The 12,114-nt window shown below is 52.7% G+C and overlaps 1 protein-coding gene across 2 annotated transcripts in view; it reads left to right on the top strand.

The window, feature by feature from the left end:
• rngtt (RNA guanylyltransferase and 5'-phosphatase) overlaps positions 1 to 11,861 on the top strand; it is a 54,072-nt gene extending 42,211 nt beyond the window's left edge. For both annotated transcript variants that reach the window (XM_048985176.1, XM_048985175.1), the window contains 4 exons: positions 924 to 1,024; positions 6,452 to 6,518; positions 9,705 to 9,831; positions 10,918 to 11,861. In XM_048985176.1, coding sequence (XP_048841133.1) covers positions 924 to 1,024; positions 6,452 to 6,518; positions 9,705 to 9,831; positions 10,918 to 11,072 — 450 coding nt within the window. In that variant the 3' untranslated portion in view covers positions 11,073 to 11,861. The remainder of the gene's footprint in view (positions 1 to 923; positions 1,025 to 6,451; positions 6,519 to 9,704; positions 9,832 to 10,917) is intronic.
• The last annotated feature ends 253 nt before the right edge of the window (positions 11,862 to 12,114 follow it).

Here is a 12,114-nt window from a genome sequence, read left to right as displayed (position 1 = left end):
GTACATTCTACAATAGGTGAGCTTTTCGAATCCATCATGTTCTGCAGTTTGAATAAAATATCCTTGAACGAGCCATTTCTTGTGGAATGCAATGTGAAATTCTCCAATAACCTGCTACCCTGACATGGATGGATGGATGGGTGGGTTTTCCCATGGAAAACAACATTGCTTAGTCCTGTAAGCTTGCAGGATGTATAAGTGCAGGTACAAATAATGTGTGATTTACGTACGTTTCAGTATAACCGCTGTGCAGTAATCATATTTGAATCCTTGATATTCGATATGAGCAGGATGCTGAGTGGTATGGGACTACAAGATGTCTGCTGATTACCAATCCTGAAGGCTGCCAGCTTCCAATTACAGTTTCATCCTGTCCCTCGGCAGGAAATATGCCCGACTTCTGTTCCTTGGATGCACGCTGCCTATTGCAAAAGGGCCCTGGATAAGTGAGAAGCACTCTGTCCCTCGCCAGGTCCTCGGCAAAGAAAAAGCCTTTTTGTATTTTAACACTTTTCGAGGAACTGTCAAGAGAACTTCACTGCCCCTTCCTGGTCCCTGTAGGGTTCAGGCAGTGCCCGGAGTGCCCCTTCCTGGTCCCTGTAGGGTTCAGGCAGTGCCCGGAGTGCCCCTTCCTGGTCCCTGTAGGGTCCAGGCAGTGCCCGGAGTGCCCCTTCCTGGTCACTGTAGGGTCCAGGCAGTGCCCGGAGTGCCCCTTCCTGGTCACTGTAGGGTTCAGGCAGTGCCCAGAGTGCCCCTTCCTGGTCACTGTAGGGTTCAGGCAGTGCCCAGAGTGCCCCTTCCTGGTCCCTGTAGGGTTCAGGCAGTGCCCGGAGTGCCCCTTCCTGGTCCCTGTAGGGTTCAGGCAGTGCCCGGAGTGCCCCTTCCTGACCGTCCGCTAATCATTTTCCCCAATCTCTCCGCAGAAATACCGGCCCGGGAGGTGTGACGACATCCTCAAGTGGAAGCCTCCAAGCCACAACTCTGTGGACTTCCGGCTGAAGATCGCCAAGATCGGAGGGGAGGGGTGAGTCAGCCTGAGTGGTGCTTCCCAATCACAGCCCTGTCTTCCTGAGAATGATGCCCCAAATGTGATTCGCAGGTGTGACGGCGCCCCCGAATCAGCCCTGCGATTTGGATTTCTGATTCTAAGGAACCTGTTGTTTCCCCCAGAAGATGGCCATGTGTGTCACACACGTGTGTTTTTAATTTTATGGCACTCTCCCGAGCCTACGGGTCGTGCTGTGCGTCCTTATGATTTAATTTGCAGAGAATGAGGGTTAATAACCCACGCAGACCTGTCTGTGTCTTTTTTATTTCATTCAGGCCTGCATTTCAGCGGGTGCGATAAAGGCATTTAAGAAGCAGAGATCTGGTTACCATTGTCCTCAGGCTCAGTGGAAACACTGGTTCCATAAGTGACGACCATTAACCATTGCAGCTGACGGAGTCGTGCCCCCCCCCTCCTCCCCGCCCTATAATCATCCATCCATTAATTTACCCAAAGATTAGTTGACATTCAGACTTGTTAGCTTTCTGATCTGCCAACCAAGAGCCTCGTGCTATTTCTATTCTCTCCGTAACCATTAGCGTTGCACATGCTAACATGTCGTGTGCCTCCCATCTGGAGGGAGCTGGCGAGTTAGCAGAGGTATTAATGACGGCAGGCTCACATGTACGTTACCTTCCCTAAGTGTCTGAATGTTTTATGTATTGTGTTTCATGCATTGCCGCTTCTAACCAGTCGCGTTAAGATTTTCATTGCATGCAGCCCCTCCTGTCAAACACTTTCCTGACTGTGCTTTGGCTCAGCCGTGTCTCTGGCTGCTGAACGTTTTAAAGCAGTTCTCCGTGGCTTTCTGCTAACATATTTCCGCTAGTGTGCCGGTTATATAAGCAATGCGTTGAATGGCTTTCTTTGAGGAATGCTATAAAATAGCAGCGTAACATTGAATTGGATATAATAGGTGTCCTTGATGGATGAAACCTTTGCAGCTCTTTCCTCGTATGGGGATGAAAGGCGTAATATTTTAATTAATCTGGTTTTCAGTCTGTGTTCTGGAGCAGTCGCTCCGCATGAAGCGGGTTCACATCCTGACTCGCCTTTCACTCCAGTGCCCCGGGGGTCTGTCTCTGCCAGTGTGTCGCTTGGGTCCAGCCTAAAGATCTATTGTGTTCCTACCGCACAGCCCCCCCACCACCCGACCCTGCAGCACCTCCACCCGCCTGTCATTTTGAAGACCCCCCCACCCCCACCCCTTCCTGTGGTTGCTGCAGCTGGTGGTCTCTCGCTCTGACCCCAGGGGTTGTCTGTTATGTCTGAGACCCCAGCACCTTATTAGACTGGGCCGAGCCGGGTCGGGATGTAGAGGTGGTACCGGTAATGACCCGAGGTGCACTTCCCCCAAACTGGGCTCAGGCAGCCCCCCCGTCTCCCAGCTGACACGCTTCTCTCTCTCTCTCATTCTCTCTCTCTCTCTCTCTCTCTCTCTCTCTCTCTCTCTCTCTCTCTCTCTCTCTCTCTCTCTCTCTCTCTCCCTCCCTCGCCTCCGCCTGCCCCACTAATCCGGCACCCGCTTGTCCCGCGGCCCTTTGCTGTGCTTCTGATTCCCTGACTTAAACACCCGGCCGTGATCAGGCTCCTGAGTACCTGTCACTGTCGATCCGTCGATCGTTTGATAGGAACCATTGTGGGACTGTCATGGCGAGTCGCCTTGTGTCTCCGTGGAAGCGACCTCAGATCTGAAGTTACCTCTCTGTTTCAAGGGCTGTACTGTGTTGTTTACCTGTCTTGTCTGTTCCTCCATTGTTACTTGACAGCGAGCTCTACACCACGCCTGGAGCAGTAGGCGAGCCGTACAGCTTTTTCGTGACTTTCTTCCTCCCCTCGTTCCAATCCCCCTACACTCTGTCCGGCCTTTATTCTTTCCCTCGTTCTGAGTCCTGCGCTATTTCGCGACTTTATTCCTTCCCTCTCCCCCCCCCCCCCCCCCCCCCCATGGAGGTGGCAGTCTTTATGGAAGGTTTCTGGTGTTGAAGGCTGCATCTCAGCCTTGAGGTGACACATCTGTAAACCATGAAAACCCTGCCTTTATTGCTGGGGGGGTTTCCAGCTTCCTCACCCAGCACAGCGCTGCCTGAGGCCTGCCCTTCGCAGCCGGCCCCCGCCGTGTGGCTGTGTGTTTTCTGCTCCCGTCCATCGATCTGCAGTCTGCTGTCACACTGCAGCTTTGAGCTCAGTTTTGCGGGTGTCTTCAGTGGGCTAAACGGAAAGGACACAGGAAATGAAATTGTTCCTGTAAATTAAATATGCTGACCTGCATTTATTCATTAGCAAATAGTGATTCACTTCATTCTAGTGTTTATCTGAGGTTCATCTTTTTACTATGTGATTTGAGTTTCATTTTCAATGAGCCAACAAATCTGTACGAATAAAACAAATGGGACCTTTACCATTAAGTTTACATTACATTTTTTAAATTCCAGTTTAGTATTAAATAGCGTCTGGGGTTAAGAACTGGGTCTCACTGCGGTGGGCAGCTGTTTGCAGAGAAACCGAATGCTGGCCGTCCTCTTATAAAGACCTGGGCTGTTTATCGATACGCGTACGTGGTCATTCTTGTGTTCTCGTTCTCGTGTACTTGTTTGACGTCGTCTTCCATTGCCAAAGTACATTTCCGATACTCAAGCATGAAAATACGGAGTACAGTAAAAATCTCCGGATGTCAGTCTTGCCCGTTGCCAAATATCACAGATGCCTTGGTTGCACCTTCAACAAATGGAACATTGACTCATTGAGTCAGAGTGTCACTTCAATCCTCACCACTGTGTAGCCCCCACCCGGGTGATGCCACGGCAGCCATTCTGCACCAGTACGTTCACCACACAGTAGCTAAGGTGGTGAAGGGGCAGGAGAGGATTCATCAGTTAGATAATAGGGGATGATTTGAAAGGGCCATAGTGGGCAATCTTATCCAGGGCATCGGGGGCCCCCACCTACATGAAGGATGCCCAGGGACCTTTTTCGACCTCAGAGAAGAGTCAGGGCCTCGGTTTCACACCTCATCCAAAGGACGACACCATTTTTACAGCACAGTGTCTATGTCACTGCATTCTGACTTTGGGACCCACGCAGACACAGAATGGGCTACCTTGTCTGTCACACCAACACCTCATCCAATCCCATGATTCACTACATCCCAAGTGCATTCTTTAGATGCAGGTTAGCAAGTACCCCCTGAAATTGACCTTCATTTGGTCATGTGAAGTTGCTTGTTCATGTAATGTGGGTAGACAGTCCCCAGGTATGTGTATTCAGTCCTTCCCTCTTGGCAGGGCTTCACGTCGAATCTCAGGCATATGTTGGGGCTTAATTGTGAATTCATGAGGGGGAAAACTGGCCCCGTTGCCGTGGCGTGTGTCATAAATGGGGTGCAGGCGGAGCGCAGGCTGGCAGTGATGAAGCCTGGAGGCCCACTGTCTAGCCTGCTCTCTTTGGGGTGGGGGTGGGGTCTGACCCCCCAGGCAGCTCCTCTGAATTGGTCTTCAGCTTTTTAAAATTCATCGTCTGCAAAGAGCGAAACATCAGGCTTCGCAGAGGCCCTGAGTTTGCGATCAGCCGACTTCTGGACAGCAGTGTGAGCGTTAAGGGAGCTGTCTGGCGCATTCAGCATGCGGATGTCAGCTCTGTTTCCTCTGTCGCATTCAGCATGCGGATGTCAGCGAGCCCTGTTCTCTCTGTCGCATTCAGCATGCGGATGTCAGCCAGCTCTGTTCCCTCTGTCGCATTCAGCATGCGGATGTCAGCCAGCCCTGTTCCCTCTGCACCCCCTAACTTACCCACCATTCAACTTTTTTTTAAATATTGTTTTGAGCGTTTGACAGAATCCACCCGCTTGCCTAGTGCCCTCTCTGCTGTTACGCTACCCAGCCGTAGGTGGTCAGATCTCGGCATGAATAGCTGCAGTGGAGGCCCCGCGTGACATCAGAGAGGCAGCCAAGTCCAGGCCCGTGAAATCGGGTCACCACTGATCGCCCAGGGGACCATCTGGAGGTGCAGCAGCTGGTCCAGATGCTGAGGCGGAACGAGTCCATCTCCTCCGCTTGTTGTCAGGATCCAGGCAGTAAATCCAGTCTGTCTGGTTCCCATGTGAAGAACGAGAGTGTGAATTTATGGGGGGTGGGCTGGTGTTAGGAAGGAGTAGGCTGTGCTGAGCTGGTTAAGTGCTTAACGTGCTCAGGATCAAATCTGCCAAAGGCTTCCTGAGGACTTGCGGAAATGTAGTCTTCGAATTGGTGGGTGCAGATTGGGTTAGGGTCCCATGCCCCAGCTGCTGTATGGAGCGATAGTGACACCCCCCCCCCCCCTAACCCCCCCCCCCCCCCCCCCCCGGGCTGGAGCTCTTCATGTCCTGTTGGCTTTGAGTCACAACATCTCCATGTTATTTAGTTTAAAGGGAGCCTCGGCACTATGGTGGCTCTCTCTCTCTCTCTCTCTCTCTCTCTCCCTCCCTCTCTCTCCGGTTATTAGGGAGAAAGGGGAACCCCGCCTTAATTATTACCCATCAGCACCCCTGTGGGGCACCGGGTGAACGACTGGCAGCTGTCTGCTGTCGATGCGTCAGGCCGACATTAACCGCCACTTGTCGACATTTGTGACTGGTTCGCCCCCGACAATTAAACCGGCGGTGTGTTGACGGCCCCTGATGTTGCCTGCCAGAGACATGGGAGCACTGGGGCCCGGGTGGGGCCCTAGGGTAGTCGCCCCCTCACCGTAACACTAGGGGGCGTTTCCATCGACCTCAGTTTTGAGTTTTTCGATGATGCAAACTGAAAAACCGTCAGTGGAAAACTAAATATCCTCAAATGTCATTTTTATGCTCGGGGAAAGGCAAAAAAGAAGTAATTCACATATCCATAGTGGAAACATCCATCGATTTTCTTTACTCGCATGCCCTGCGCAGAGTCGTAGCTGTCCGGAACTTGTCCTGAAAATGAGTGCAAGGCAGGGAACAACCCAGCATGGAGTACCAATTCATGGCAGCAATGGAATTGATGAATCAGTGCAGATACAGAACATGGTGATTTAGTTCTTGTAGAGTTCTGGTTCTCTACATTTTTAGCCTCACGACCCACGTTATTCCTTTGTCAATGAGTCACGACCCAAAAACTGGAGGACATGCTGAAAGTCGTCGACGAAGAGGGGTGTGTTCAGCTGTAATTAGCAGTTTCGCTTCTGGAGTAAATAGTGCCCTTTTCCGTTCCGTGGTCCTCTTTTCCCTTCAATGTAGCGACGCTGAGATTTTGTTTACCGCAAATGACCCCGGTGCCACTGCTGCTCTCAGGTTCCTCTCGTCAGCTAATCGGCAAACGTGTCTCGGCTGTGTGTCACCGGCCCCCATGCTGTTCCAGGCCTCGTAGGAACCTGCCTGAACACGCATGTCTGTCTCCGCAGGTTGCTCACGAAGACCGTGGGATTGCTGTACGTCGGCGGCTATGAAAGACCCTTCTCCCAGATGAAGGTGAGACCGCACTGCCCGTCGCTCTGCCACAGCGTCCCGAGCTGAGGCATGTCCTCCAGGCAGGTATCTCTGCTGCCTGTTGCCATTTGGAAAAATGACCAGGAACCAGATGGTGTATAAGAGCCATGATGAAGATGTGGTCCTGGTCTGCTTATTCCCATAAGTCAGTGGTTCTCAAAGTCAGTCCTCGGAACCCACTGCCCTGCTTGATTTCCTGCTATCCCTGCCCCACACACAAGTCCCAGCTGTCTTTCCAGGTAATCAGCCGTGTGTAGGGCAGGGATAGCTGGAAAACAAGCAGGGCAGTGGGTCCCGAGGACCGGGTTTGAGAACCACTGCCATAAGTCATTTCGACAGGATGATCCGGTTGTTTCGCCGTTTAGGGTGTTAGACGTGTGGAGGCACAGGATGTGTTTGGGTTTTGCTGCTGCGTGCAGTGCCCCGTATCTCTGTGGCAGGAAGAAGCGTGTCGCTAATGGCCTTTTGTAAGCAGGACGCGAGCATCGGGCACCTCGCTGTCGTCTCTGCGGCCAGTTTCTTGGTCTCGCCTCTCCTCGTCTCCGCCTCCCATCCCCCTTTGTTCTCTCACTAGATGCTCCATAACCCCCTTTTTTGTTTTTCCCTGCACTCTCTTATCAGGTGTCCTTAACGGGCTAAATCCAGCCCTGTCTGATGTTTTCGTGATGGTCGTGCTGGATGCTGAGACGTCCTGCTGCACTCGCCCGGTCTAGAGGGTGACGTGCTTGATGGTGGCAGCGTTTGCGGGCCATCACAGCCCAGCGCTGGGGGGGGAGTCCTCGTTTCCAGCCATACGTACATCGGCGAGCATGAGAAACGCGACTCCCTCTCTTCCCCAGGCCAGGTTTACAGTCTGCCCAGTAAATCTGGTTCTTTATGGTGCCAGGGGACACATTTCACACAATGCGTGAGTCCGGTCCGTGTCTGAGGGACAATAAAGAGATGTTTGCAGGCTGAAGCAGGTCCAATCCATAATTCGTCCTGTTATCTTGCTGCCGGAACACTGATTTCATATTGGTCACGTTCTCAAGGAAGACCTTAAATGTCATCTTGGGAGGTTTGGGTTTGTTTATATCCACAAATCTAGTTAACCTGACTGTGGAGGTCGGTTACGCCGTAAATTGAGTGTGTGCCGCTCTGATCAAGGTTAAATTGGAGCCTTTATGAGCCTTTTCACAGGGTATGTGGGGTTTTTCGTTTATGACGGATGGTATCAAAACCCCTTGCCTGGCTCGCTCTGTAAGGCTGCACTTTGTAACACGCTCACATCCCTGTGTGTGATGGATGGGGGGGGGGGGGATTGGAGAATCCCAACTGGAAATGAGTGTCATTAATGGTGCCGTGAGTGTTTGGGAAGGGGGCACTCTGTTGTCCGGCAGATGCCCTCGGGGTGTTGATGACATTAGGGTAATTTTTGTAACGGCTCAATGAGCTCACAATGGGCGGAGCCTCTGTGATCCTGACAGCATGGTGGGCCAGCTTCTCCGTAAAGCATAGTGCTTGTGATTAATAACGTGCAGTGTTGGTGCCGTCAGACCCAGGAACGTCCAGGCTCGGGGCCCTCCGCTGTGCGTGAAGACCAGACTCATTAATGCATGATGAATGGGATCTGAGTGGAGGCACAGACAGTGCATTCTGGGTCATGTGGCCCTGTCACATGGTCTGGTGGCCCAGATGAAGTGGTGGCTTTGGGAGGTGTGGCTTTGGGAGGTGTGGCTTAAGCCGATGATGCCTTGGGAGGCGCGGCGTTGGCTGGCATGGCTTTAGGAGGCGCGCCCTGCTGCCTCCTCAGCTTCACCTCCTCCTACTCGGCCTCACCTCCTGCTCAGCCTAACTGCCTTCTAAGCCTCACCGTTTGCTCCCGCATGGAAGCACTACACTCCTCTACCTTGGGAAATGGAATCGGGGGGTGAGTCTGGTATCTCTTGCTCTCCCTGGATCTGTAAGTCGGCTCCTGCAGCCCTGGTCCTACTGCCCGCTCCCCGACCCCCTTTATTCAGATCCTTGAGCGTCATAGAGACTTACTGCTGAGGTGGAATTAACAAGGCGCTGGTTCCAGGAACTCTTCCGCCTCATCCGTAACAAAGACTGACGGGGCACATTTGCCTGGCGCCATGTGGAATACAGACCTTTTCTGCAGATCCAAGCGGCCGCACCGAGCAACACCGGGTGGCTCGCAGAGTTTTTCTCGCCTCTGTGTTTGTAGAGATGTGTAGTAATGGCTTCTATTTTTATCACGCCACGCCAGAAAGTTGTCTAACCTTCCGGCAAGTTATTTTTCTGGGTGATGTAAGCAGGATACATCCTGTGTCCCGTCCCCCCCCCCCCCCCCCCCCCCCCCGGTGCTGAAACACTTGGTTTCTAGGTGGTTGAGTCGCCGACGGACCCACCACGAACATTGGCTGTAATAAAACCAATTTGGCTGGGTTACGTTCCATGTGTCACTAGAGCATGCAGCGCCTCTGATGGAAGACAGGGGGCAGAGGGGCGCAAAACAAACTCTCTTGCTGGCCCCGGTGCCCCAGAGCGTCACCTCTTATTTGCATCCTGCTTGAGGTAATGTGGGTTTTTGGAAGACACCCTTTCTCGTGTGCCTCTCTGTGGTCCGGCGTCTATACTGTGGGAGAATATAAGCAGGATGGATCAAAACTAATCCCTGTTGTCAGATATACACTCCTAGTGCCTCCTTCTGCAGTCAGGAGCGAGAACGTGTCTGGGTTTCTGAGAACCCTGTAGAAGGCCTGATTCCCCCTGCTGAGAGAGAAGCCCTTCAGTCAGTCTCTGCCCTCCTGATCGTCGATGAGGTTCAGCTCCTAGCTCTTTACTGTTGTTCTGCTCCTGGAGTCGGCACCTGGGAGGCGGGGCAGTTGTCTATCTGACCTCCAGCCACAAGGGGCAGTGTTGTATGGAGACAGATCCCATTGCTTCATTTTGGGAGGGAGAGAAAATATATCTCCTTTTCCCATGAGGACAGAGGGAGAGAACAGCCGGCTTGCAGGTGGGGCCCCGGGCCAGGCGGCTCGCAGGTGGGGCCCCGGGCCAGGCGGCTCGCAGGTGGGGCCACGGGGTCCCGGGCCAGCCGGCTCACCTGCACAGACCTCATTCTTACACTTTATATCGTCTATGCGCCTGAGAGAAACGTCGCCCCCCCCCCACCTCTCTGCGCAGGTGACGAAGGAGCTGAAGCAGTACGACAACAAGATCATCGAGTGCAAGTACGCGGCTGAAGAGGGCTGGGTCTTCATGCGGCAGAGAATAGACAAGAGCTTCCCCAATTCCTACGACACGGCCATGGGTGAGGACCCAGGGAGTGTGTGTGTGTGTGTGTGTGTGTGTGTGTGTGTGTGTGTGTGTGTGTGTGTGTGTGTGTGTGTGTGTGTGTGTGTGTGTGTGTGTGTGTGTGTGTGTGTGTGTGTGTGTGTGTGTGTGTGTGTGTGTGTGTGTGTGTGTGTGTGTCCGTGTCCGTGTCCTTTTCTGCACCTCCTGTTTATCTGTGTGTGCAAAAGGAAACTTCCATCTTCACACTTCTACTCTTCTCCTGCATTCCCCAATTCTCACCGCAAAGTGTCAGTGCTGATAACCTTTCCGTCTCGGACTTCAGTCCCAGACTCGGTCGCAGCGGCCCTGAATTCACCGTGTGCTTATCCCGGCGCCTTTTCTGTCCAGGGCGGGGCTCTCGCAGGTCCGTTAAAAACACTTCCTCAGTCATTCGTTTCCCGTCTGTGGTGCTCCGATCCCCGCCTAACCTGAGGGGAGAGAGAGGACTCCTCCATTGCATGTCAAGGCGTCGATTCCGATTACTGCTGCCTGGAGCTCCTTATACTGTCGCGTTTGTTTAACTGGCCCCCGCTTCGCCGCTCCTCTGAAAGGCTCTTGGCGAGGCGTCTGCACATACGATTTCTGGTAAGACGGGAAGGCTGAGGTTTCCTGGTATCTGCTTACAGTCTCACCACTGACTTGCGCTTTTTCTCTCTTGTTCCCTACGCAGTTGCACCCTCGCACTTGGCATTCAGCTGGGTGTCTTTATAACAGGGGTGCGCAGTAATATCCAGAAAGAGCCGCTGCGTATGCGGGTTTCACTGCAAGTCCCTGTTTAGATCACTAATTAGAGGACTGATCGGCTAAAGAGTTCTCACACTTCAGTGTGAACAACTGACCTAAAGGTCATCCCAAATACCTGCATACGCACTGGCCCTGATAAGATCTGCCACCCCTGCTTGCGAACACCGTCATGGAGTAGATTTTGACCAGATGATCCACCCCCCCCCGTCGCTACCCTTGACATCATGGCACTGGTCTTGCACTCTGGCTCCTTACCCGGAGAGGTGAGCGCCCCCTCTGGCCACCAGTGGTAATTCCCTCTGCCGTTTCTTCCCCACAGCTGTGTGCAACAGCATCCAGCAGCCGGTCACCAAGGAGGTGCTGTTCGAGTTCCTGGATCGGCTGGGCACGCAGCCGCGAAAACACCCCCCCGACCCAGACTCGCAGCTGATGCCCCCGCCACCCCCAAAGAGGCCCAACCGGGCCGTACCATAGTACCCCAGTGAGAGGGCTACAAGTTTATGTGGAACTGTGTCATCCTCCCGTGGCAACCCCCTCTCGACCCCCCCACTACCCGCAAAATGAACATCTAAAGCTGGGACCCCGACTGTGTGTGTCAGGCTCCTGGGGGCCTTTGGGACTGTTGGTATGGAAATCGGCCATTTAGCTCGACATTTGATGTCAACGAACCACCCCCATGACTTGGATAATTCATATTAAATTTATTAGATTTGAACTTTTTTTTAAATTTTATTTTTAATTTCTCTTTCCATCTCGCCCAAAAACAGTGCTATATTGGACCAGCCTAAAATGGCGGCACAATCATCCTTCTATGCAGAATGTGTGCGTGTTTAATAGGGATTCAGTCATGTGTCGTTATACAGGGAGTGAAAGGGAGAGTGTTTTGCTTGGGTTAACCTGCGTCGGCCGGGGGTGTCCCCCATTAAACGACGATGCACACTTGCCATCTCTGAGGTCACTCGCATTGAGAAGTGTCCTCCCCTTCAGCGTCTGGGTCGCTGTTATTCTTCTGAAAGGAAAAAACTGATCTTTAATTTCGCAGACCGGCTCTGTAACTGCTGCACGAAATTACAAGCGTCTGGGATGTGCGTTGATGCGTGTGCGTACTTGCATGCATGTGTGCATTTCAGTGTGTGCGTGTGCGATCTTGATTTGCAGTCAGCCACACTCCTCTCTTCCATGGGTCCGTCCTAATTTTGTGACACGCTGATTTGCTGGTTCTGTTGTTCAATGTGACACATTAAAGTAGTACATTTCTGAGTCCATTGTACCCCAGTGTGTCACTTCTGCCTGCTGGACTTTCCTATAGCCCAGGTCTGCGTGTCACTGGCCGGGTTGACGGACACCAGGCTGTCACTGTCACTGTCACATTCTCTTAGAGGGTGATGTTTGCCTGCTGCACATGTTGGACTAACACTCTATCATAGCTGTTCCCCTGGATGTGAGTCTCTCTGCCTGTCTCTCTGCCTGTCTCTCTGCCTGTCTCTCTGCCTGTCTCTCTGCCTGTCTCTCTGCC

This window comes from Brienomyrus brachyistius, chromosome 19 (genome assembly GCF_023856365.1).
Source record: "Brienomyrus brachyistius isolate T26 chromosome 19, BBRACH_0.4, whole genome shotgun sequence".
NCBI classification, from domain to species: Eukaryota; Metazoa; Chordata; class Actinopteri; order Osteoglossiformes; family Mormyridae; genus Brienomyrus; species Brienomyrus brachyistius.
The sequence above is the reverse complement of the archived record's forward strand: the minus strand, read 5'-3'. Positions and strand labels throughout refer to the sequence as shown.